Source organism: Columba livia, chromosome 5 (genome assembly GCF_036013475.1).
Source record: "Columba livia isolate bColLiv1 breed racing homer chromosome 5, bColLiv1.pat.W.v2, whole genome shotgun sequence".
Classification (NCBI taxonomy): Eukaryota; Metazoa; Chordata; class Aves; order Columbiformes; family Columbidae; genus Columba; species Columba livia.
Window position 1 is genome coordinate 25,225,863 of NC_088606.1, and position 23,759 is coordinate 25,249,621.

The 23,759-nt window shown below is 47.5% G+C and overlaps 1 protein-coding gene across 10 annotated transcripts in view; it reads right to left on the bottom strand.

The window, feature by feature from the left end:
* Positions 1–486: 486 nt before the first annotated feature.
* FLVCR2 (FLVCR choline and putative heme transporter 2) overlaps positions 487–23,759 on the bottom strand; it is a 40,849-nt gene continuing 17,576 nt past the window's right edge. The window contains exons 4-13 of one of the 10 annotated variants that reach the window (XR_010472874.1): positions 20,780–20,847; positions 19,835–19,938; positions 12,902–13,012; positions 12,154–12,259; positions 11,564–11,675; positions 11,108–11,163; positions 8,818–8,915; positions 3,577–3,676; positions 3,150–3,181; positions 487–1,998 (exon numbers count right to left, since the gene is read on the bottom strand). Coding sequence is in view for 8 of the 10 variants with exons in the window: in XM_065063890.1 (XP_064919962.1) it covers positions 1,992–1,998; positions 6,383–6,573; positions 11,108–11,163; positions 11,564–11,675; positions 12,154–12,259; positions 12,902–13,012; positions 19,835–19,938; positions 20,780–20,847 (755 nt within the window). In the remaining 2 variants the exon portion in view is untranslated. Of the gene's footprint in view, positions 1,999–3,149; positions 3,182–3,576; positions 3,677–6,382; positions 6,574–8,817; positions 8,916–11,107; positions 11,164–11,563; positions 11,676–12,153; positions 12,260–12,901; positions 13,013–19,834; positions 19,939–20,601; positions 20,848–23,759 lie in introns of those variants that run through there. The other 9 variants (XM_065063891.1, XM_065063893.1, XM_065063892.1 and 6 more) reach the window with 9 other exon arrangements.

The window sequence follows — 23,759 nt, forward strand, 5'->3', positions numbered from 1 at the left end:
TACAGCAGCAGGTAGAAGATTTGCAACCTCAGAGCCAACAGCACTTTCTACTGTATGTTGCAGGATAAATCATCTATTTTCATAGAAAACCTACTTTTCCCTGACTCCTTCCCACAAAGTTCCAGGTCGGACTGCTCACATCTCACACGCACATGAACAGTTGTTGCAGCTCTCACTTCAGCAGCGTACTGGTGACAGCATGCTGCACGCATCTGTGAGCAAGGACTGAGCTACCTTTGCAGTGGGCTATAACTACAGAAGATGGAGAAAACAGGAACAGGTTGCTTAGATCTCGATGAAATAATGGCCACAGCAGATAGGCAGTGCATGGAAGGTAGAAAGGAACCAGCAGGATCTCCTAGCTGGGAAGACAGTACATGTGCGGAAAAAAGAGGAGAACACGGCAGGAAAAGAGCACAAAGTAGCATTGGGCAGAAAGATGATTTTTCCATTCTGCAAAATGTTTCATGCTATTAAAAGAGACAGTTGTAGACTGTTTCAACCATTTAATACAAATGTGTCACATTTCATTGTACACTTCTAATGTTTTTATTTTATATACAAACATCTGTTGAAAAGCCATTTTAGATGCCCATCCTCAATCCCAAGCTATCAAAGATAGGACTCGAATTTTTTAATGTGTCAAAAGACTGTACAATTTCACTCTTTTTTTTTTTTTTTTTTTTTGGTCAAAAATGGTTTGTCAGGATTATTTTTATCCATTCCACCTGGGTGTGGTTTTTGTCCCCTCCTCCCCAAATGATCTAGGCATAACTGCATTATTTAAGAAGTGTAAGGACACTTGATGTCTCTGCCAGTGGAGGGATGCTGGAAAGGAAGATGGGCAATCAGGACCTACATTTGTGTTTAGAAAATGAGCAGCAGCATACAGAGGGCCAGTGCCTATGAGACACAGACGCTGGTAAGAGGGCTTCTTCTTTTTCTCTGTTATGAAGTAGGAAGCTTCCACATGGGAGCAATTTTGGATTCCCATCGTGCTCAAACCCCTCTCTGTGGCTATGAAGAGCATCACAGTCTTGGCTGGTTATATTGAGAATATAACACTTCACAAAAGCTTTTTATGTAGTGTTGAAACATGCAAAAGGCACTTTATCATTTAAGGAGGAAGACACAGTCCTCAGCCCAGGGACACTGTGGTTTGTCTCACTCCTGTTGCTGATGTAGTGATGAACTGGGCTTAGGCTGTAGCTTCAACATAAGCTGCAGAACTGGTCCTTGCCTCCAGGCAGAGGAGGCATATTGGTATCTCTCAACTGTTGCTAATATATAGGAACATCAGAGCAACCTCAGCAAATTCTGAACAGAGGTTTATCCCCAGTCTGAGTGCTTCATCTGGGACAGCCACAATAAAATCAGAGCCAGCAGTGGCAGATGCACTGCTTTGCACTTGCTGGTGGTGTGCTGAGGCCTGTACCATCACCTCTGCAACACAGAGCATCAGGGGCACCGAGGCAGAGCCATCCCTCTTTCTGAGAGCCAGCTGAAAGCTCTTCCAGGTCTGCTCACAGAATAAGTGTGGTCCAGCTTCTGCATTCCACGTCCAGCTTGCCTGTGAGAAGAGACATGGTGACATGCAGGGTGCCACCCTCATATGCTTAGGGCTAGCCCGGAACTATGGCTTTTCTCAGTATGTGTGCTTTTTCTTTTTCAAGTATACATGGTGGGATGGGGCAGAAGCAGTGGGTTTTCCCAGCTTTTCCTCTCAAGCAGCAAAGTCTCCAAAACAGCAAGATACAGAGGTGTAACTGAAGAGAGCAACTCCCTTCGTGTTTTGCTCTTTCATACTCTCTACAAGCAGGTCCCCAGGCTCCTGTCCTGAGGCTGCCCTCCTCCACAGTGTACATGTAACAGGAGGATGGTGGAGGTAGCAAAGATGGGAATGAAGGGGTCTGCATCTCCCAGCTCTGCCACTCCTCCATTTTAGAGCTTTGTTTCCTCAAGGACTATGGGATCAGTGCAGGCTTCTGGCATCACTTTCTGCAAGTCAGACAGAGAAAAACAATATGGTTAGGATCCTGGGTGGCCAGACCAAGACTTCAGAGACCAGCTGGCTAATTCACAGGTCCCTGCTAGTGTGCCAAAATCCCCAAAAAAGAATCACCATCCTCAGAGAGTGCACCTGATTCCCTCCTCCTTATCCAGACTATTCTGCTGCCCAGACAAGGGGCAGAGCAAGGGTCCCACTTCTCTTAAGCTACTTGCTGTAGTCCTCATACCACAGTTAATTCACAGAAGCTGTACAGGCCCAGGTATCAGCCCCATAGCCAGCTCACTGAAGACACTTCACCATGACACAAGATCAGCCTCAAAGCAGTGAAGCTGCAGGGGCAGTTCCCTGGACAAGGGAAGGAACCAGGAATTCCTCCTTCATGCCATGGGCAAGTGCAGTGTCTGTGCAAGGAACAGAGAGAACCTGCATCATGTGCACCCTCGGGAGGCTCAACAAAACAATGCGCTCCTCTCTGTCCTTACTCTGGCACACCCAAGGGGCTCTTCAACTTCCAGAGAGCTTGCTGGTTCTGCTCACCTTCAAGCCATTTCATCTCCATTGCCCCATTCAGGGCTGGCACCCCCTCTCCTGCTTCTTCCCTGTCCCCAGCTTGGGCTAATGGTTGGGATACTTCCACAGAGTGGTATAGATAAGGCCTTCTTCAAAGTGCATTATATCTTTAAGAGCCATAAGAAATAAGAGGCAAACATACACAAGGGGCTTTTTTTCTGCATAAATCCTATAGAAGAATTAGCCTGATTACTTGAATCCTCCTGCATTTTTGTCTTTTAAGATGGAGGGAACTGTAGAGTCATTGCCTAGAGGAAAAGCAAGTTCAACCAAGACCACTGCCCAATTAACAACCCTATCCTGGGCCACATGAAACAGCCAAACTTTTGCAATTCCAATTCAGTCTTCCTGGGGGGAGCTTGGTGAGCACCTCTGCTGAGCCCTTCTGGGGCAAGTAAGGACCAGACCCAACACTTCCCCTTCCCCCAGGGGATTTCATATACCTCTTATCAAGTTCTGACTCTGCTTACAAAGAGACACCCCAGTCGTCACTGATTCAGAAGGCAACACGCAGACTTGCAAGGGTAAATGTGGACTGTCCCACAGCCCAGGCTCTGAGTTAACTCACTGTGGGACAAGACTGACATCTGAGGCAGGAGCCTGAGGTGCACAGGAAAGAGGTTCACATCCCCAGTGCAGTTCAAGAGAAGTCCAGGCAGCATGGAAGCAAGATATACAAAACAGTTTCATTTTGAGTAGCCTCCTACACGAACTGCAGGTGAAAAGGTTTTATAGAGGTGAGCAGCAATATCCCAAAGCAGAGGAGTGAGATCAAGAAAGCTTCAAAGAGATGCCCACAAGCAAAAGCCAGGAAGTGCAAAGAGAGAACTCCTGTAAGCAGGAGGGGTATGGAGGTGCATGAAGTAGTGCCAGAGGTAGGAGTAAGGGGAAATCTGCATTTAGGCTTGGGATGCCACACCAGAACACATCGTGGAAGCATGCTGCCAACTCTTAACAGACTCCCCAAACACCTCTGGGGTCTGAACACCACTCACCTGCTGTGGAGCTACAGGAACAGATGTTTAGGAGATCAGCCAGCCTGCAGGGCTCCAGCTTTGGGAAAGGAGGCTGCTCCCACAGCTGGGAGTCACAGCGCTGGAAAAAGGCATGGAGATGGCCTGCCCATGACTTTGGGACAGGAGGAGAAGGCTGCTTGCCACACAGTAAGCACAGAAAGAGAGCAGGGAAGTTTAGAAAGCAGGAAATGGGATATACACCATTTGTGTGCCCTAAGCCAGCCTCTAAATCACACTGTCCTTGGGAGGAAAAGATAATGTGCTTTTGGGTATTCCACTGAGATCCATCAGATGCATCTTTGTACCCAGGCAAACACACAACTAGCAAAAAATGGTACTTAGCTGCTTTCAAGTCCTGACTTATCCAGGACACGGTCTGAGGACACAGCAGAACTTCAGTCCTGTTTTAAACAAATCCCTTGCTGTGGTTGTACATTTAGAGCAGGTCATTAATCATCCAAAATCATCCACTCATCAGTGCTCAGCCCTGCTGATAGCATAACACTCCAGACAAATGTTTTAAGTCTTATTACAAGTCAAAAACCAGGACAAAGTCTAAAACATTTTACTCCCTACTCTCTGCTATCAAAAACAGGGCCCTGACACACACAACCACAACAACAAAAAAAACCAGTTTATCTCCCACTGTATAAGACCACTACAGAGTAGTCTGAAGTGCCCTGAACACATATTAATCAAATTCACAAGTTTTAAAGAGGTCTAGCAAAGCCCGCTTTGAACAAAAAGACAGCCCTGCAATCTGGAAATCCTGCACCCTGTCGATAGCTGCTTTCTTAAAAAGCCTCACATGCTTAAAGATATTTCCAAAGAAATGTTGCCTAAGACCCTTCTTGAAAAACTCACTCCCGAGTCAAAACAAGCCACAGAAAACCTACAAAGATGCTTATTTCATAATGCAAAGGAACAATAAAGGAAGGTTTGCATGGATGCTGGAAACCAGGAGCAGACGAGCACAGACTGTGCACAGCAGACACATGAATATAATGTGTATCGAATCAACCCACACTACTATGAAACCTCACGGCAGAATGTTGAAATGGCTTCAGATGCATTTACAACAAAGGCAGCCCACAAAGAGACACATTATCATCTAAAACTGGTGTTTGATCCAAGTGTCTTGAGAAAGCTAACCCTGCTGGCACTCCAGGAACTGAGGCAGATAGAAGTTGGAGGATTGCTGGAACCACAATACAGCTTTATTAATCGAGGACAGGGTGTTCACAATGCCATTAGGCTAATTTAGTTCCCACTACTAATTCTGTTAATTGCAACATCTGTTTAATTATAACCAGATAGGACCTGAGGGAATGGCAAGAAGATGTGCCAGAGGAGGTTTAGGTTGGACATTAGGAAAAAGTTCTTCACCCAGAGGGTGGTGGAGCACTGGAACAGGCTACCCAGGGAGGTGTCACAGCCCCAAGCCTGACAGTGTTCAAGAACAGACTGGACAACGCCCTCAGACACATGGTGTGAACTGTGGAGCTGTCACATACAGGGACAGAAGGTGGACTCGATGATCCTTGTGGGTCCCTTCCAACTCAGGACATTCTATAATAAACAAAGGCACTGATAGAAGACAAAAAACTGCTTGTGAACAAAAGGCAGATCCTGCAGGAAGAGGGGAAAACATCCTGCAGTGTGAGCACAGCGGCCAAAAGCTCTGACAGGTGGCTGCTGAGAGGCTGCAATTCATGGGCAGAGTCAAGGCTGATAAAGGCTGACTCTCATCACTGAAGCTATGGCTTCATACGTTGCTCTTCTCCCTGTGGCCTGGTTTTGTTAAAAAACAAGTTTCTCTTTTAGTGAATTTGCCTGTCAGCTAAAGCCTTCATATTAGCTGCATTTTCCTGGTGAACCAGATACATGTTTTGGTAAACATAGCAATGGAATGCAAAGTTATTGATAAGCATGGACAGACATCTTGCAAGAGGGGCAACAAGAAACAGGTGACCAAGAAATTGACCAACAGTGTATAACATCCCATTCACGTGAATACTTCATATAAAAGCGGGCGATCACGAGGATCTCGTCCCTTTTTTTGCCTTCTTTTTCGTCCCTTTTGCTTATGGCCGACATTAGGAGAGGACCTTGCTAGTCATCCCTGCGAACTGAGGCCTAATGAGAGACTGAATCCAGCTCCGGTTGGCTGCTGAGTCCAATCCAGGACTTTGGTTGCCGGCTCTGCAGTTGCTGAGACTTTCAAGATTGGTTTTGTATATTTTGTATTATTTTCTCTATTCTTATTAGTAGCATTAGTAAAACATTGTTAATTTTTCCAACTCTCTTCTCTCTGTCCTCCTTTCCCTCCCGATCACCTGTCCTGAGTGGGAAGGGGGGAGAGGGAGGGGCAAAAAGGGGGAAGTGGGGGGGAGAGGAGGTTATCAATACATCCAATACATCTGCCAGGGTTTTATTGTCACCCCGCAATCTAAACCCTTGACACCCTACAAGGTCAAAAGCTCAGCCAGAGTCTAGGCTTTCCATTTCATCACCAGAAGCCACCACTAAGTGAAAATGGAAGATCACTCCCTGTGAGAACTAGCATATGTGGTTTTCCCTTGTGTGTTCCTTAATACATTGGTAAATCAGGATGTTCCACAGTTCTACTCTGCACCAAAGCCACTCAACAGCTGAACATCCAGCTAAAGGTTTTGACAGTCTTCCATCAGATCATTTCTATTTCTGTATCAGGAAGAATCACACCTTGTTAGGACAACACTATGGATGATGGGTCCCCAGAGAAAATAACAAGCCAGATGCCTACCTCCGCTGTGGGATTGCACCTCCACTGGGTAAAGACAGGGGAAAACCCACAGTCACACAAAAGGAATACACAGCCAATGGTACAGTGTTCCCGTGGGAAGTGTGATGCCTGCACAATGACAGCTCTGCATCCTTTGGAAGTTCACATCCAAGTGTCAGTCTTCTCCTTGTGACAGCCACAGAATCATAGCACTGTTTAGATTGGAAAAGACCTTTAAGATCATCAAGTCCAATGACTAACCTAACACTGCCAAGTCCACCACTAAACCATGTCCCTAAGCACCCAATCTATATATCCTTTAAACACCTCCAGGGGTGGTGACTCCACCACTTCCCTGGGCAGCCTCTTCCAATGCCTGACAACCCCTTTAGTGATGAAGTTTTTCCTAATATCCAGTCTAAACCTTCCCTGGAGCAACTTGAGGCCATTTCCTCTTGTCCTATCACTTGTTACTTGGTAGATGAGACCAACACCCTCCATGCTACAACCTCCTGTCAGGTAGTTGTACACAGCGATAATGTCTCCCCTGGGCCTTCTTTTCTCCAGGCTAAACAGCCCCAGTTCCCTCAGCCGCTCCTCATCAGATTTGTGCTCCAGACTCCTCACCAGCTTTGTCACCCTTCTCTGAACACTCTCCAGCACCTCAATGTCTTTCTTGTAGTGAGGGACACAAAACTGAACACAGGATTTGAGGTCCAGCCTCACTGGCACCAAGTTCAGGGGGACTATCACTTCTCTAGTCCTGCTGGCCACACTATGTCTGATACAAGCCAGGATGCTGTTGGCCTTTTTGGCCACCTGGGCATGCTGCTGGCTCATATTCAGCCAGCTGTCAATCAACACCCCCAGGTCATTTTCTGACAGGCAGTTTTCCAGCCACTCTTCCGAGCCTGTAGTGCTGCCTGGGGTTGTTGTGACCCAAGTGCAGGACCCAGCACTTGGCCTTGTCAAATCTCATACAATTGGCCTCGGGCCAACAAGCCAGCTGGTCCAGATCCCTCTGTACGGCCTTCCTACCCTCCAGCAGATCAACGCTCCCACCCAATTTGGTGTCGTCTGCAAACTTATTGAAGGTACACTCAATCCCCTCATACAGATCATTGATAAAGAGATTAAACAGAACTGGCCCCAATACTGAGCCTGGGGAACACCACTCGTGACCAGCCACCAACTGGATTTGGCTCAATTCACCACAGCCCAGCCATCCAGCCAGTTCTTTACCCAGCCAAGAGTACACCCATCCAGGCCATGAGCTGCCAGCTCCTCCAGGAGAATGCTGTGGAAAACAGCAGGTCTTCTGTTCCCTCAAAAAGGAGTCTCCTACGACAATGACCAGTCTTTTTTCCTTTATGGATGCAGTTTTGACATGAGGTGCATGCAACAACAAGCCTGAGCCTCGCAGTGTCTATTTTGCAACTGTGATGTCAATCGTAACACTGGCAATTGTACCAAGCTAAGTCTGCTAACAAAAGCTGATGACATAAACTTCAACCATCAAAAAAGTACCAGTATACTCCAAGCAGGCTTGCCCAGCTCGTGCAGCTACAGCTTCTGAACTACTTGATACCCAGCCAACGCCACATGTGTACCCTGCTAAAACTGCCATGACGGCAGCTTTAGAAGCTTCAGCCTGGAGTCAAATCTTTCTCTGCTCTTGGGACTCTTCCTCATGCTTGCATCCAAGCATGGCAGCTGCCACGCTCACTGTACCACACACTCTAGCCTGGGCAAGATTAAGGCTGCTTTTCCCAATGGACTCACTTTGCTTTTGCCTATTAGTCCTGTTGGCTGTGGCACCAAGTGATACACACACTCTGTGAACACCTTGTAAAGCAAAGGGTAGCGGTAACCCCGCAGCTCAGCCAGTGCGAAGCAGAGGACAGTGAGTAACAAAGCATTACACCTTGAGCAACAGCTAAGAAAATGCCAAGTGCCATTGAGACTCACAGATCAGCAAGCACAGAGCTTTACAATTTTCAGGCATTCTTATACCAAAAGGCACCAACCCAATGACTCTGTTATTGCTATACATTTTTAAACTTCCTTCTTGAAGCTGGTCATATGCCCTGGCTGTGGTCAAAGCTAACTCTTCTACAGGGCTCCTGGTATCACTTCCAGGCAAGAATCTGGACTGTAAAAGTCATGTCAGAGAAGAGTCTTCAAATGTCTGCACCTCCTCTCTGCAATAACTTCTTGACAAGTCACTTCTCCATCTGCTCCAGCACCAGGCTTTGCCTGCTGCACCTTGTTGAAACCCTATGCCCTGGTGGGATCTCTGCACCATTCTTGAAAACTGTCCTGTCTTTCCTCTCAGGTCAAGGCCAGAAAGATTCTCAGTACTTTATGGCCATTGCTGTCAGCCCAGAAGTGCCATTGGCTTGGTGCCTGTGCTACCCGTGAGTGTTCAGAGAAGCAGATTAGTGCGATTCTCCTACCTTTGTGTATGAGCTAGTGAGCAGGAATGGGAATTGATGGGGTTAGGGTTACAAGCTACAGTCCCATAATCCATGATCTGAGCGCTGCCTTGGAGTCTCTGTAACAACAGCCACAAGTCACCATCCCAGAAAAGATGGAAGCAAGCAGGGAGGGAAATTAAAAAGACGAGCAGGCAAAGGATGACACCAGTAAAATAACTCAAACATGTCTAAGGCAGCTGTGCCATACAGAAAAGGTCCAGCTCCGTCAGAGCTATCCACAAAGGTGGCACCCAATGCCCAAGCCCAGCTGACTGCTCTCCTGACTGAGGCATCCATGCCAGTGCAGAACACCAGGTTCAGCCCACCGTCAGCTGGCATTGTTTATTAAGTTTGAGAAGTACCCAAGTGAGCTCAGCCACGTGGAAGCCACATTTGGGGGTGTGGCAGGGTGTCTGTCATGACTTCCTCAAGGGAAAGGAGCTGCCAGTGAAGTTTTTGCTTGACTGAGACCTATTACCTCACAAATATCCCTCTGGTTCTTCCTGCAGTCAGTTCTGGAGGCTTTCAGGATTATAGAAATGACAGCTGTACCACCTTTGTTCTGGTCTCAATGCCTGCCCCCCCCCAGAGGCAAGATCTTACAATTGTATTTATACTAAAAAGATTTATACTAAAAATGGCTTAAGTAGAAATGCACAATTTGTCTGGTGAGAGATGTGTCTGACAAAAGGAAAGGATCTTACTACTACTAGGCATCATCTTGATTGCCAAAGGACCTTGATATTTCCTGGGCCTTCCACATATATGTTATAAACTACATCACAGTGCCATCAGCACCTCTCATTACAACCCTACTGCCTCAGGGCTTGCAGAGCATAGTTTGGCCTTTCAATTCATTTTCTGCCTTTGACTTCAGCACTGTTAATCAAGGGATATAAGGAGTTTGGTGTGTATCAAAACAGACTGGTCTTTAGCCCAGCTCAGCTTAGCTAAGTATGTTCCAGTTAGCCCCATTCATGCCAGGATTCTGGGAGAGCAGTTGTCTTCCAACCTTTGTCCTGTAGACCATGATGCTCACCGCTGCTAAAATCAGCCAAAGTTGTGAGTCTCAGAGCAGAAAAAAGTAGGAATTCTTTTAAAATTATTACCCAAACTACATAAATTGTACAGCCCTTCCCCCCCTGCATCTAGTCTAGAATTATACGTGCAAGAACTACTCAAGGCAGCATCATTTCCCTTTACCTATACTACCCTCTGCATTTGTGCTCCGATAGTTCAGTAAAAATAAGTAAAAAATGAAAAAGCATATATTTTGTAATTGAAAATCCATCTTCCTGAGCAGCCGGTCAGAGCAGAGCTGCTTCTTGGACCTTCTGGTCTCTCTCCAGATTGGACTGGTTAGATTATCTGGAGGAAGGCAGCACTGCCTTCTGAAAAGAGTCGACTCAAGTCAGCAGAGAACTGAGCTCATGCACTTTGCTGTTCATGGTCACTGAGGGCTTAATGAATGTTGAGTGGACATCTCTGTAATGTCCTAGAAGAGGAGCCCTGAGCAATAAGGAGAAGAGCCTCAAACAATCACCAGTCCCCTCCCTTTCCCTGCAGGGATTGCTTCTAAGAGTATCCACTGCAATGAGTTCAGTGAAGGCCCTCTCCCACAGGCAAACAGCTGCATTTATTGCACAGCATGCCCCTGGGACATCATACCCCAAGCTCTGGTGTGCACACATGAATTAGCAGCCTTGTCTGTGGCACTGCTCAAAGTGTGGGCAACCAGGCTGCTCAAGTCCTCATTTGGGCTTTGCCACCTATCTTACTCCAGTCCCACACACTGAACCCCACTTGGCAGCTGAGGACAGGGAATAAGATGAATAACCTGCCTCCCTAGGGGCCTGGAATAATAGTTACCCAGTTCTAAACAGGGGCAAAGCACTGGAGAGCTCAGTGCATTGTCAGGGGAGAGAAACAAGTGCAGTGCTGCCCCACATCTGTGCCTAGCCAATACAAAGATGTGTGAAGCCCTGCAGACTCCCAGAGAACCAGAGCCTACAGATTGTGCGTGACATTAACAGTAAGCAAACAGGGGGCCCAGTGGCTGGCAGAGCTGGGATTACAGATATCTGTCTGAAAATGCCAACAAGGAGCTTCCCCACAGGCTGGGCAAGAAGTGGTGGGATAAGAGAAGAGAATCACAACTGCAACTGTAGCTCAGAAAGGGCCAGCCCCACTCCTAGAAAGGAGAAAGGCTGGGTGTTGCCCTGAGCTAATAGCAGGGGCACAGCAGGAACTGAAGCGGGGGTTTACTCACCATCTGTTCATTATCCAAATTGGCCTGCTGTCTTCGGAGATCAGCCTTAATGAATGCTGGGACAGAGGGAGGAAGAGAGATGTAAAGACAGTTAAGTCATCAGGCAGCACCCACATGGATTTCCCCAGGACTCAAAAGGAGCAGCAGAGGCCCCAGAAAGGACAGGAACACATTGCAGTGAGCAAGAGAAACCACTCTCCTGGATGAGGCAGAGAGCACATGTGAACCAGGAAGGATGCAGGATGTACATCTTTGAGACACCAGCCAGGGCAAGAAGCCCTGGATCTTTGTAACACAGGCCAGATGCTTAAAGCAGCACAGCAGCATTGCTATGGTACTGCTGCACAGGTCCTGCACTTTCCTGCTGGCACTACTACACACAAAAGTTCTTCAAGTCATTTGTCAAGCCCAAAGGGAAGAGTCATGGCAGAGGAACACTAAAAAAAATGTAGTTACCTGTCATGATGGTCCCCAGGAACAGAAAAGAACAAAGAAAGAGATTTCCTGCCTTTGTCCCAAAGTGATCCATGATTTGCCCTTGGCTGATGGTGAAGGCAATACCAAAAATCTACAAACAAACAAAGGCAGTGTCAAGCTGTACTGTTATTGTAAAGCAACCCAAAGAATTTCTCGGCTTTACCAAAGTATCAGAGCACATGGGCCAACCAAGCTGTTGGCCTAGCGAGGCTAAAGTTTGGTTATAAACACATCCAATGGCACCTCCCTGTAGCTGATGGGAAGACAGGTGACCTTTAAGGCTGGAATCCCATCTCTCACTGAAGTAGAGCCAGGTCCTAGGCTGTTAGGGACAATGTTGGAAGAGACAAGGATGACTGGCATCCTGATGCATTTTCCTAAGCAGAAACAAAATGGGTGCCACTAGAGAAATGCCATGAGGAACATCATTCAAAAAGCCAGGTCCCAGGGTGCTTACATCTGCAGTACTTTACAATAATCATGGACAAGAATAAGGAGTCAAGGCTGGGAACTACAATTTAATCTCTCTGCCTATAAAGTGGCAAGCAAAGGGAAAACAGCACACCTACCTGTGCTGAGACATTAAGGAGTCCTGATGATGTTCCTTCTGATTCTGGGTATGTCAACTCTGCAGCAAACTCAAAGCCCAGGGGAAGGTATCCTGTCATAAAAAACCTGTAAAGAAGCACACAGAAAGGAAGACTCAAAAACTGCCAGAAAGAAGACTGAAGAGGCATGGTGTAGCCCATATCCCCTTTGGGACGCTTCAGTGACTGCACAGGCTGTTTCCTCTGGCATTGCCACAGCCCAAGCAGCTGTCCGATTCCCTCACCACGGCACAAGTCTTCCTCCTACTCAGAAATATCTTTGCCCACAGCCTCAAGGCACAAAGCCAGGCCAGAATGGAGCTGCCAGTTGCTACAAGGATGAAGCATTAAAAGCAGCATCTCCCACAAGCAACTCTAAGGGGCACCATCTCCAGCACAGTCAAACAGCCACCCAGGCCAACATGCTTTTCATTATTGTCCGCTGCTCATCTACGGGGCTGTGGTACCACTCTACTTTCCAAATGCTTTCACTTGATTACCTGGAACATTTAATGCAGCAGCAGCTGAACAGGGCTGCACTAATGTCCCTGACTCTAGTGAAACACATACAAGAGAGAGATGGGAAGAACAGATCATTTTGTCCTTAAATCATGCAGAAGTCACGCACAGGCTACGGCTCTCCCCAATTCCCCCTGCACCATGAGCTCTGCTCCCTGCTCATCCCCTACCAGCTCACATGTAGAGAAAAGCAGCCTGCACATGAACTTACCCCAGTGCACCTGCAGTCACAAAGACCACCCAGAGGTGGCCCAAGCTCAAAGTGAAGGTGTAGGCTATCATTCCCACCAGAGCCATGATATAGACGACTAGTGTTGTCTGTCTGCAAGGAAAAGCAGAGTCAGCGTTTTATTTAATCCAGTCCTCCTGTTCTTTTTGCCCACACATCTTGGTATAGTTTGCAGCACAGATTTAAAAAAAAAAAAAAAAGTTGCAAGTTGCACAGCTCTCTGACACCCTTACCCCAGGGCAGGGGAACCGGACTGACAGCACAGAAGGGCCTGCACACACAGCAGAGCTGCGGGAGAAACAAGAACAGGAGCCTAGGAGTTGTCACATCCCCACTTCATGACCAGGAGCTTTGCTCCCTGCGGGGTGTCAGGGCATCACATCTACAAGGAGGCACCTATGAGGCAGCCAAGAAGCTCAGATCCTACCATGGGCTGACAGGTCCCTGGTGATGTACTCTACATGCCTCTCCAGGGGAAGAACAAGAGTAAAATAAAGAAATGATTAATCTTCTTAGGCACCCTCTTTACTATTAATATAACCAGTTGGACATGCTTACTTATAAGCAGGACCCAAGTGGACTGATCACTCCCAAGCAGAAAAGCAAAGGGAAGAGGTGACAGCTCTGCTACAGTGTTATGGGCCTGTATTTTTCAGTGCTATCCAAACCACTTTCCATTGCTGCTCCCTTCTGTGTTTAAACTGCCTACTGTACCTGAAGAGGTGACGTGCAAACCACGTTGCCCTTACAGCCTCACCCTCAAGCCATGGGAACTTTTAGCAGGGCTACTGCCAGTTCCATGGCCAGCAGCGACTGAGCCACAAGTGGTCACCTCTGGGCAGAGTGGCCGAAGAGAGCCTGTGCCCAGGGAGCACACCAGCAGCTGGGAACAGCCAGACCTGCAGCCTGGCCACGCTGAGGAGCATCGGTGGGCTTGGTACTGCGAGACACGCAGCAGCCCAGGGCAGCTTTACCGCAACTGAGATGTTAGCAACTGTCATCCCTGAGTAGACAACAAGGAAACCCTTCCCACATCCAAAAAAAACAAGGCTCTCTCTAGTACAGAAGGTAGCAAGTAGCTCTTCACAGTACATACTTTTGGGAAGAAAAGGAAGGGGAAAAAGGGGGGCGAGGGGGGAAAGGGTAAATCCTTTAGCTGACTGAAATTCCACCAGGATCTTGAAAGCAGAAACAGTCACCAGAGTTGACAAAACTTTTTTGAGAATTGTCTTTTGGGAAGAAGTTAAATATGTAAGCATGAGCTACTTGAGTGCTTTCTACCAAATTTTAGTTTTAATCCATTAAAGAATGCGTTTGATATCAGTTCCTAGAATTCTACTAAAGAAACTAAATCTTAAACTATTTTCACTATTTTTTTCCTTTTTAATACAAATGATCACTGTCAAAAATGCAACCCAAATAGGCAGCCAGTATTATATTGTGTACTAAAATGTTTCCAGTGCACTGAATTACTACAGATAAAACCAGAATGTTCTAGCTAAGGTCCTGTCCTGCCTCAATGCTGCAATGACTGAAGTCAGTGTGTCTCATGCTCCAAATACATGATCATTATCCAAATACAAGCTTGAGAAGCTAATATCAGACTTTGACTATCGATCCATGCTTGCATAGGCTCAGACACATTTAATGTATTTAAAGGCTAAAGAACATTTTGCTGTGACAAGTGATTTGTTTTGTGACAAGTGATTTCTTTTGTATCAAAGGAGTAGGTAAATCCCTTAACCTCCAATGCTGTGTCATTTATAGAATATGTTCTTTCCAGTGCTTTCATGGAGGTAAAATTCATCTGTGAAAGTAACAGAAAGGGGCTGCTTACTTCTGCTGTAAGCCATTACAGAGAGCTGCCATGTGGCCAGTACATAGCCTGGAGGCTGCAGAAGAAGAGCTGAAAGACTGACAAAGGACTTAGAAAGCTGCCCCAAAAAGAGCAAGAGAAGCAGGTAAAAGCCTTTTTCTGCTCCACACGGGTTCCTGAGGTATCTCCCATGGGTTCTTACACATCCCATCCCTTGATATGCAGTCACAGAGGAAAAGTGCTGACTAGGAAGCTGGAATTACAGCTCCCTGGGCTACACAGACCAAGTTTGAACTGAGTGCTGCTTCTATAAATACGAGTCTCCAAATTACACAGCATTCAGTGGTAAAATACAGTGCAAGGCTCCAAGAGGTGGCTGTGTCCCCTAGAAGCTTAGTCTCTGCCAGTAGGGATGCCTGGCACATCATAGTTGAATTTTTTCTCCCCACAGCCAGTTTTGGTCTCAGTGCAGAGCTCTAGTCCCACAAAATCTCACTTAGTTTCCTAGGCTTATGGTTCACGTATTCCAAGTAGTTTGTATCAGATTAACTCTGTCGTGACACCTGCCAACAGCTGCACTTTTGCCCCTCATCTTCAGGCGAAGGTGATGAATGAGTTAGTGACCAGATGTGTTCAGGACTTTGTTGCTATGTCACTAGTCAAGCTGCAAGCAAGAAGTTCCCCGAACATACAGCCCCTCACTGAGAACTACAGCAGGCAGGCTCATAGAAGCAGGCAGCTCTTGAAGGTGTTCTCCTTTGGAACTGCAGATCATTGCAGGACAAAATGGAGAGAACTGTTTCATCTTGCCATGGGAACCTCATCCACTGCACATTAGCTGGCTGGCTGTAGGGGACTACAAGCTTTCCTTGCTGACCTCCCTGAATCATTAGGCTCCAGAAGGCCCTTCAAGAACAAGACTGCAGGCTTGAGTGCTGTGGAAATCACACATCAGGAAGTGCCCCCAAGCCATGCACTGAGCAGCTGCCTGCTGGCCACAGTCCCTAACCCGCACCTAGACAGCCCTGGATGCATCTCCTGCTGCAGGGAACAGCCTCAAGCACACAGTCAGACTAAATCAGACTTTAGCAAGACCCTGCTCCCCTGAGCATACCACTGATGTACAAAAAAGATGTAGTGCCCAGCAGTCCAAGCAAGACCCAAAATTTTGAAAAGGATTTTACTGGGACACAGGGAGATACTGGTTAATAGGGAAACAAAGAAACCCCTGGGGAAAGACAACAAGGCAGGGCTGTTTCTCAGGAAGTGGCCTTTTGTCACCATGTTCTCTAAAGGACAAGAAGAACGCTCTGCGGTCCTAGGGGCACTGGGCATGGAAGAATGCATAGTTTTGCTTGATAAATAGCCATAAATAGATTATCGGGAGAGATAAAAGGACAAAGGAGGAGAAGTAGATTCACAGAAGACATTTGCACAGCATCCTGGTGTTTTTAACAACCTGTTCCCATAATGGCCCTACAGGGACTGAAAACTTTAACTGTGGAACAGGTACTGCCCATCTCCTTAACAGGCTGACTAGTGCAGTGCGTGTAGGCTGGAAGTTACACATCCTGCTACATCACCTTAGGACAGCTGGGGTTCACCTGCCTCCTTGCTGTGGGGTGTGGGAAGGAGGCCCAGCACACCACTGTGGACACAGCGCTACAAGGGCACCAGCTGCCAAGTCTCTGCAGCAGAGCCAGAGGGAGATCTGTGAAGGAGTTGACAGGCTTGTCACTTAAGTGAACCTAAGCTGCCCTGACATTCATCTGCCCGCCCAGCCACATTCCCCATACCCTTCTGAAGCGGCAGATTAAAGAGGTCACACCAGGGACTGTGAGAAAAGAGACCTTAGGGGTAAAAGCCAGCCAGGGCCAGCACCAGCAGGGAACAGGACTGAAATGGAGAGCACAACTCCTGCTATTCAGCCAATTCCAAAGGAAGACCTAGAGTAAGGAACGGGCATGGCGCAGCCCAGCCAAGCCATGTCTCACAAGGTCAGTTGGATGTAGAAAGGGACAGTACCAGGCTCACGGGGGGCTGGAGCTGCAAAAACTTTAGAGTCAAGCAACATATGAACCAACAAATGAACAAGGGGCAGGCGGGGAGGCCACAGCCACATGGTACAGCTTTAGCTGCTTAGTAGGATGTCGTGTGCAGCTTCAGAGCGCTGTTCTGTATGGACTGGGGTGACAGATGGCCTCCATGGGCTCTGCCACGAGAACAGCACCTTCCAGGCTGCGCAAGATTCTGAGCAAAGGTCTTGTCCTTATACTCCCAGAGGGATCTCACTGCTGAAGACACTGAGGTGTCAGATACTGGAAAAGGGAAGAATTGGAGAGCGTTGGTTTGGTTTTCACCTCTCCCTCATCCTTCAGCACTCTGTTTTATGCAACTTTCTTCCTGTATGAAGGTCACAAAAAAGGACAGCCTTGGTAAATTATTTATATAAGACATATGGCAGGAGAGGGTGAAGGCATATCCAGTACAAAAGAACTAACCTGGAAAAGGGCTACAACAAGAAGACAAACAGCAGGCCAGGCTAGGTTGAGAGCACATTCACCTTTCAGTGGAAGGGCCTCAAGCAGCCCATTCTCCAAAATCCTCTCTCCCCAAATTTTAATGCACTTTGGGCCTATACAGGCCTAAATTTACAACACCACTTGTGGTTCTCTGCCTAGTCAATGGAGAGCGATGGGTATTTCTGACATCTTGCCTTAAAGAGATGCAGAGATGACAGCATAGTGCTGCTGGCAACCAGCTGGACCTGAGGCCATGTGAACACTGCCCTTAAAAGCAAAGTGTGGCCAAAGAGACATGCTGATCAATCCAGTCTCCAAATCCCTGATTCTGAGCCAGACTCCCTGACAAACACTCATATACCCAGCAGTCTCCAGGTGTCACAACCCCATCTCTCCTCTGAGCCAGGAGCCTGAAGGATGTACGTGGATCACCATCTAACGTGATGTCAAAGCGTGTTCTTGCGAAGAGAGATAGGCTGTTCTCAACAAGCCAACCCACCAGAGGCCGCCCCACACACTCGTCACAACATAATGCACGTATTTGTATGGGCCAAATCTGCGTCTGCTAATTCCAAAAATAAGAACAGTACAGGGGCTGCTGCAGGGACTTGCCTGCTAAATAAAAGCAAGAATTCAAGGCCATTCGGTGCCTGATCATGACAGATGCAGAAAGCTTGACTTAGCACAGCTTCACCCTTTCAAGGAACTGCTGATGGGACAGTAAAGATCAAACATGCATGTAGAGCTCTGCAATTCCTTCTGTTATTCTGCTATTCTGTTATTCTGCTACCCTCAATCACAGCTGGATCCCATTCATTTGCTTCCCTCTCTATCCAAGCTGACTAAAAAAAGGACTTGACATCTTTCCTTCCTGATTTTCCTGTGCTTACCATTTAGATCCTGACAGTAACTGAGCAGTGAAGGGAAGGGGGAGGGTACCTACCTAGAACATCTGGCATCTTGTAAGTTTTTTTTAAACAGACTTTTAAATGCAGCTATATAAAGAGACTGTAGCACTCAAAATTTTGCTAGTTACACAGAAATCCACTTTGTGGGCTGCAACACAGAACAAATTCTTAGCAGCATTTTTCCTCACCTAAGGCTAAATCTATCCCCAGATAGTTCCTGGGGTCTGTAGGATAAATTCCATGAATGACATAGCCCTATTTTTCTGCACTCTGGGCCAGCTCTGTGCATCTATGTGGTCCCTTCAAGCAAGCAGGGGCCATGGAACAAATCCAGGATTTCCGTTCCCCCCCCCCCCCCAATTCCACCAAGTCCCAGCTCTGCCCTGTGAGCCATGAAGCTCTTCAGCCTATCTGCTGCAACCCAGATCTGCTCAGGGAGAGTGAGGAAGACCATCCACCCTAGCAGTGCCAGCTGAGGCTGCCTTACCACCAGTCCTGGGCTGGAAAGAGACAAGTTACATTGCACAATAAGCTGGAGCCATTCACACCAGCTGTGTTTCTGTTGCCCAGGTCTGACAAATGAGAACTACTCAGTGGCACACAATGAGCTAGAAACAGCAACAAGCAACCTGCCAGTCTCTGTATTAGTCATCTGCTCCTCTTTGCCAGCATGCCCAGGAATCCTCAGCTACCATTCTTTCTTGTTAGAGAAGACCATTTCTTCTCCATTTTTGAGCCCTGTACTTGACAGTTAGGGCCAGAGGCCACTTGAGAAGCTGCAAGTCCACAGCTAGCCAGATTCATCTAAGCTGCCCACAAGGAGAATGTGCTTTTCTGGACCAAGATACAGGTAGGATAATGGCAGTGGGACTCCCGCAGATGAAAAGCTGCTGCAAGAAAAAGAACTCTGAAGTTGACTTCAGCTCATCAGCCATTAAGCCTCCTCTCACCCAGCCCACTCAGACAACAGGTTATAGCACACTTCTCAAAGCCAAAAAGAAATTGAAAAGCTGATTACACAGACCCAAACATATGACAGGAGAGGCATCCCAATCCCTGGGACACCCTACAGAGGTCTATCAGCAAGATCTGAGTTCCTGAGGACTGGGAACTGCAGAACACCCAGAGACTCTTAGCTGTCACTTTGCTGATGGCAGGGTACACGGGCCAGATCTGCCGATCTGCCTTCCTAACCCATCAGTCAGCAAACCCAGAATCATCCACCTGCAACTCCAGTGCCTGCCCTAAATACAGCAACACACCCTCACACAATGCCTCTGGCACTGGACTGAACATGCCTTTCATTAACTCAGACAAAGATTCACAGAAGCTGGTTTGTAAAGGCTGAGAAATGGTCTGGTACAGTCTTGATTCTGCTTGTGCCAAGAACTTGCTCATCCCTAACAAAGCAGCCACTGAGCCGTCTCATCCTCTCCCTCTGCCTCCCTAGGGAGCACTAGAACCAGGCCTTGTATGGGCCCAGTGCTCACACAGCTCCAAACTTCACTTTAGACTAACTGGATTTTGAAGAACCATCCTTTTTTTCCTACAAACCCTCCCAATGATTCAGGCCCTGGACTGCCAAGTTGCAACTGCACAGGGTTGCTACTTGCACAGGATGGGGGAAGAGCACAGTCACTAGCTACACAGAAGCAAACAAGGGACTTACTTGTACGTTTTCGTTCTGTCCAACCAGATGCCAGAGATCAGAGCTCCAACCATCCCTGACAGTATAATGGTGAGTCCAATCCTGCCAGCATTCACCTCCTCCCCCTGTGGTGAGACATACACACACACAAATGTAGGAACCAAGTCATAGCCAACAAGAAGCAAAAAGTGCAGAGAACCCAGAGATGAAGAGACACCAAAGTTAATGTCCATAACACATCTTCTGCTGGTAACACATCAACCAGAACTAACCTTTGCAAGAACACTTTTGGGCCCACTATGAGCTAATGCAGTGTCTTATTCTGAACCATGAAGTGGTTTGGCACTTCTCTCTGAGTCAGCCCAGAGAAAAAGGTGAGCACTGGCCAGCACGAACAGACATTCTCATAGGAGTCAGCCTAAACCCCGTGCAACTTGCCGCCTGGTATTAGGATCTGGGCCAGATCAACCAGGAAATATTTGGACCCACTCTAAGGCAGCATGGAAAGGAGCTCTCTGGCATGCAGCCCCAGCAGCAAGCTCCACAGTAGCCCAGCTATGGAGACACCCCACCCGTCTGCCACCAGAGTACGAGTGTGGGCAGCCTCCTCGTACAGATGTCCCAGTAGAAATCATAGAATCATAGAATGTTGTGAGCTGGAAGAGACCCGCAAGGATCATCAATTCCAACTCCTGTCAGTAACAGGGTGGAGGCAATTGCTGGAAGAGCTTCTCAGAAGGAAATGCTGTCATTTGGGGTGTAAAGGAGCCAACTTTGCTAGCGCTCACCAACTTTTGCATGGGGTGGTGTAAAGAACTGAAGGAACCAATGGTCTTCTGTCAGCCAGTCAGCTTGTTCCAGAGTCAGCCACAAGTGCTGTGGCATTGTATTTCTCACACACTCCTTTGGCAGCCAGCGCTGGACAACAGCAAGCATGAGAGGGCCATGAGGGTTGGATACACTTACTGGGTAGTGATGGATCACCATGCGGTTCAGCAGAGTGGACAGGGCATAGAAGCAACCCACATTCAGACCTGAGAGGGGGATAAAAATGCAGCACATTCAGAGCCTGCTGGGTAGTGAAAGGGCAGAAATGCAGAGAGAGATAACTTTGGGAGCAGAGGTCCACTACAAGGTTATTGAGTTTCAGGAGAGCCAGCCAAACTGGCTACACATAGGTTACTGAAAGAAATGCAGACCAAGGACAGCCAGATTTCAGTATGCAGGAGGAAGCACTCTGCAGTTTCAGGATGGTTCTTACCTTTACAACTAGAGGAAGGGCCGTGCACATTTCTGGTACTGAAAGTTCTTGCAAGTCCTTCACAGGGTCTCAACCCTCTCTCACAGCCAGATTTATATTTAGCATTGGAGTTTTTTCATCCCCCCAGTCAAGGTAAAATACCAGAAGAGCACCTGCCTCAGCATCACACCTTTAACAAGGACCTGAGATTTATTAACACTAGTGTCACTGACCTGTGTGGTTTTCTCACAGAGAAAACTGATAGCAGTCTCCCTGCCTAGAGACAGTAAAAAACATCCTCTCCAAGCTAAGAAACACCAGAAGGTAAGTAGGAGCAGAACTAATGGTGAAGCAGACAGCACTTCCCCCAGGCACCTGGTGTGTGTGTCTGCATGGGAAAAGTCTTGCATTTTAAAAGGCGTCACTGAAGCCTGAAAAAAAAACAACTGTGAAAGTAATTGTCTTTCTGAAAGGGAAGTTCGATTAACTGTTACAGACATCAGCCACCTGGTGAAGGTTTCTCAGTATCACCCAAGGTGAGAATGGAAACCGTTGAGGGTGATACTGGTCAAGCCCTATTCAGACACTCCGCTCCGGTTTACATGCAACTCAAGCTAAATGCCTTGCCAAAAGGTACAAAAACCAAGAACATCCACATGGGTGCTGGACTAGCAGTACCGCAACGGCTACACTCTCACCTTGGGCGATACTGAGAAACCTCCCCCAGGTGGATGAGGTCTGTAACAGCCAGCACAACTTTCTTCTCAGAAAGTCATTTACATTTGCAGTTAGCTTCTCTTCAAGGCTTCAGTGATCCTGATGGGGGGAAGGATGGGGACACAGATTTCACCGCTACAGCTCACACATCTCTGGGCTCCATAAGGAGGCACGAGTTTGAAAACAGATGCCTGAAATCCTGACAGAACAGATACATGTCAAGTTCCCACTTCCTGCTTTTCCTCTTTCAGCCTCAGCTAAAAGCAGAAACACCGCACTACATGATACAGAAGTGCAGTCTAGCAGGTAGAGCTTTGACAAAGGGAACAAAACCCTGAGCTCCCCTAACCCTGAAGCCCTCAGCGATCCTGCACCTGGCCCAATCCTCCACTGGGACACTGGACACCTGTTGCTGTACACAGATCATGAGCACTCTGAGGAGCCACAAGATAGGGAACTGGAGGGGACATCGCACTTCCCTCACACACCATCACTGATAACATTAAGCAGAGCTCACTCCACAGCTTCATGGCACAGAGAACAGATGAATAATCTTAGGCAAGTGATCCCAAATAAGAAAATTACCTGTGACAACACTCCCTGCTCCAAAAGCCTGTGTCAGGAGGCTACAGGAGAGGCTAGTAAGCTGTGTGACATGCTCTTTAGTCAGGAAGAATCCATTCCATCCTTTTCAAAAGTTACTCAGAAATGCTGGAAACTCCAGCAGGGCCCAGCAGCCAGAGAGAGGAGAGAACAGTTGGAGATCCCACAGCAAGGAGGCGCCTTCCAGCCTTGAAAACTGGCTCTTTGAAACACTTGTCTATGACAGAACAGCCCACAAGAGCCTAATTCAGCTTCATCCTATCTTTACCTCTGGAGTACCCTACTCACTAGGAGACACCACAAACTGCAGTGCCAGGACATGGGAGTACCGCAGATCAGCACTGTCCTTTTCTCACCACTGCTTCATTTCAAAGCTGGGTGTAAACATGGACCAGTCATTTGTGTACCTCCACTTCTTGTCCAGCCAAGAGGACAGCAGCGCTGTGGGGACAGCCAGACACTGCTCTGGGAGCTGATGCTGTCAGCATGCCAGCTTCACAGCAGCTCTGTGATGCATGCGATTTCCAAGAGAGAGAAGGGCCCTTGCTCCCAAGCTGGGCAGAAAGCAATGCAGAGCTGGCAGCAACACTTGGCACCAGAGTCAGGCAAAGTATTCTAAGAATCAAGACAATGTGCCAAATTTGCATCTGTGAAGGCTGGCAAAAGTTGTAGGCATTTCACATGTCACAGTTGCTCAGTGAAGTTTCTTCATGAATTACAGCTGTTTGAATACCCCTAAAACAGACAAGGGTTGTTTCCAGTGGGGCAGTGTCCATTTGGCCATGCAGATGAGGAAAAACAGAATTAGTAACTGGGAGCAGGACATCTAAAGGTCCAGCCCCACCTGATTCATTAGCTAGTTACCATGGTTTGCTTGTAATGTGCTGTAGAAAAACATTTTTCAGGCCTCACAGTGTCTCCTCTATTTTACAGAGGCCAGAAACAGCAAGTTTATTGCCTACAGCTCCAAAAGGAGCCCTGATTAAGCCTCAGAACCCAAGTCTTCTATAGTTAAGCAGCCTATTGCCTACATGCCAGACTATTGGTCTCCCTCTTCTTCACCCTTGTCATCTTCCAGGACAACGGTTCCTTATGCAGGTCTAACTGCCCTGCCTCCTCCTCACTGACACGTCACCTTTCCAAAAGCTGTCTCATGACTCCCACTCCATCAGCCTTTCCCACCCTTTTCCTGCTTACTGGCTCTCAGTGGCAACATGCTCTTCAGTGCAAAGCACAACCCAATAAGCTCAAGAGTTTCTTAATGCCCACCCCATGTTATGCCTCAGCTTTAAAGAAGCAATGTCAGCAGGCTTTGGAAAAAGCCTATCAGAGGGTTTTCCTGAATAGCAGTTCACTAGCACTGCCACCATTGTTTCCAGCACTGCA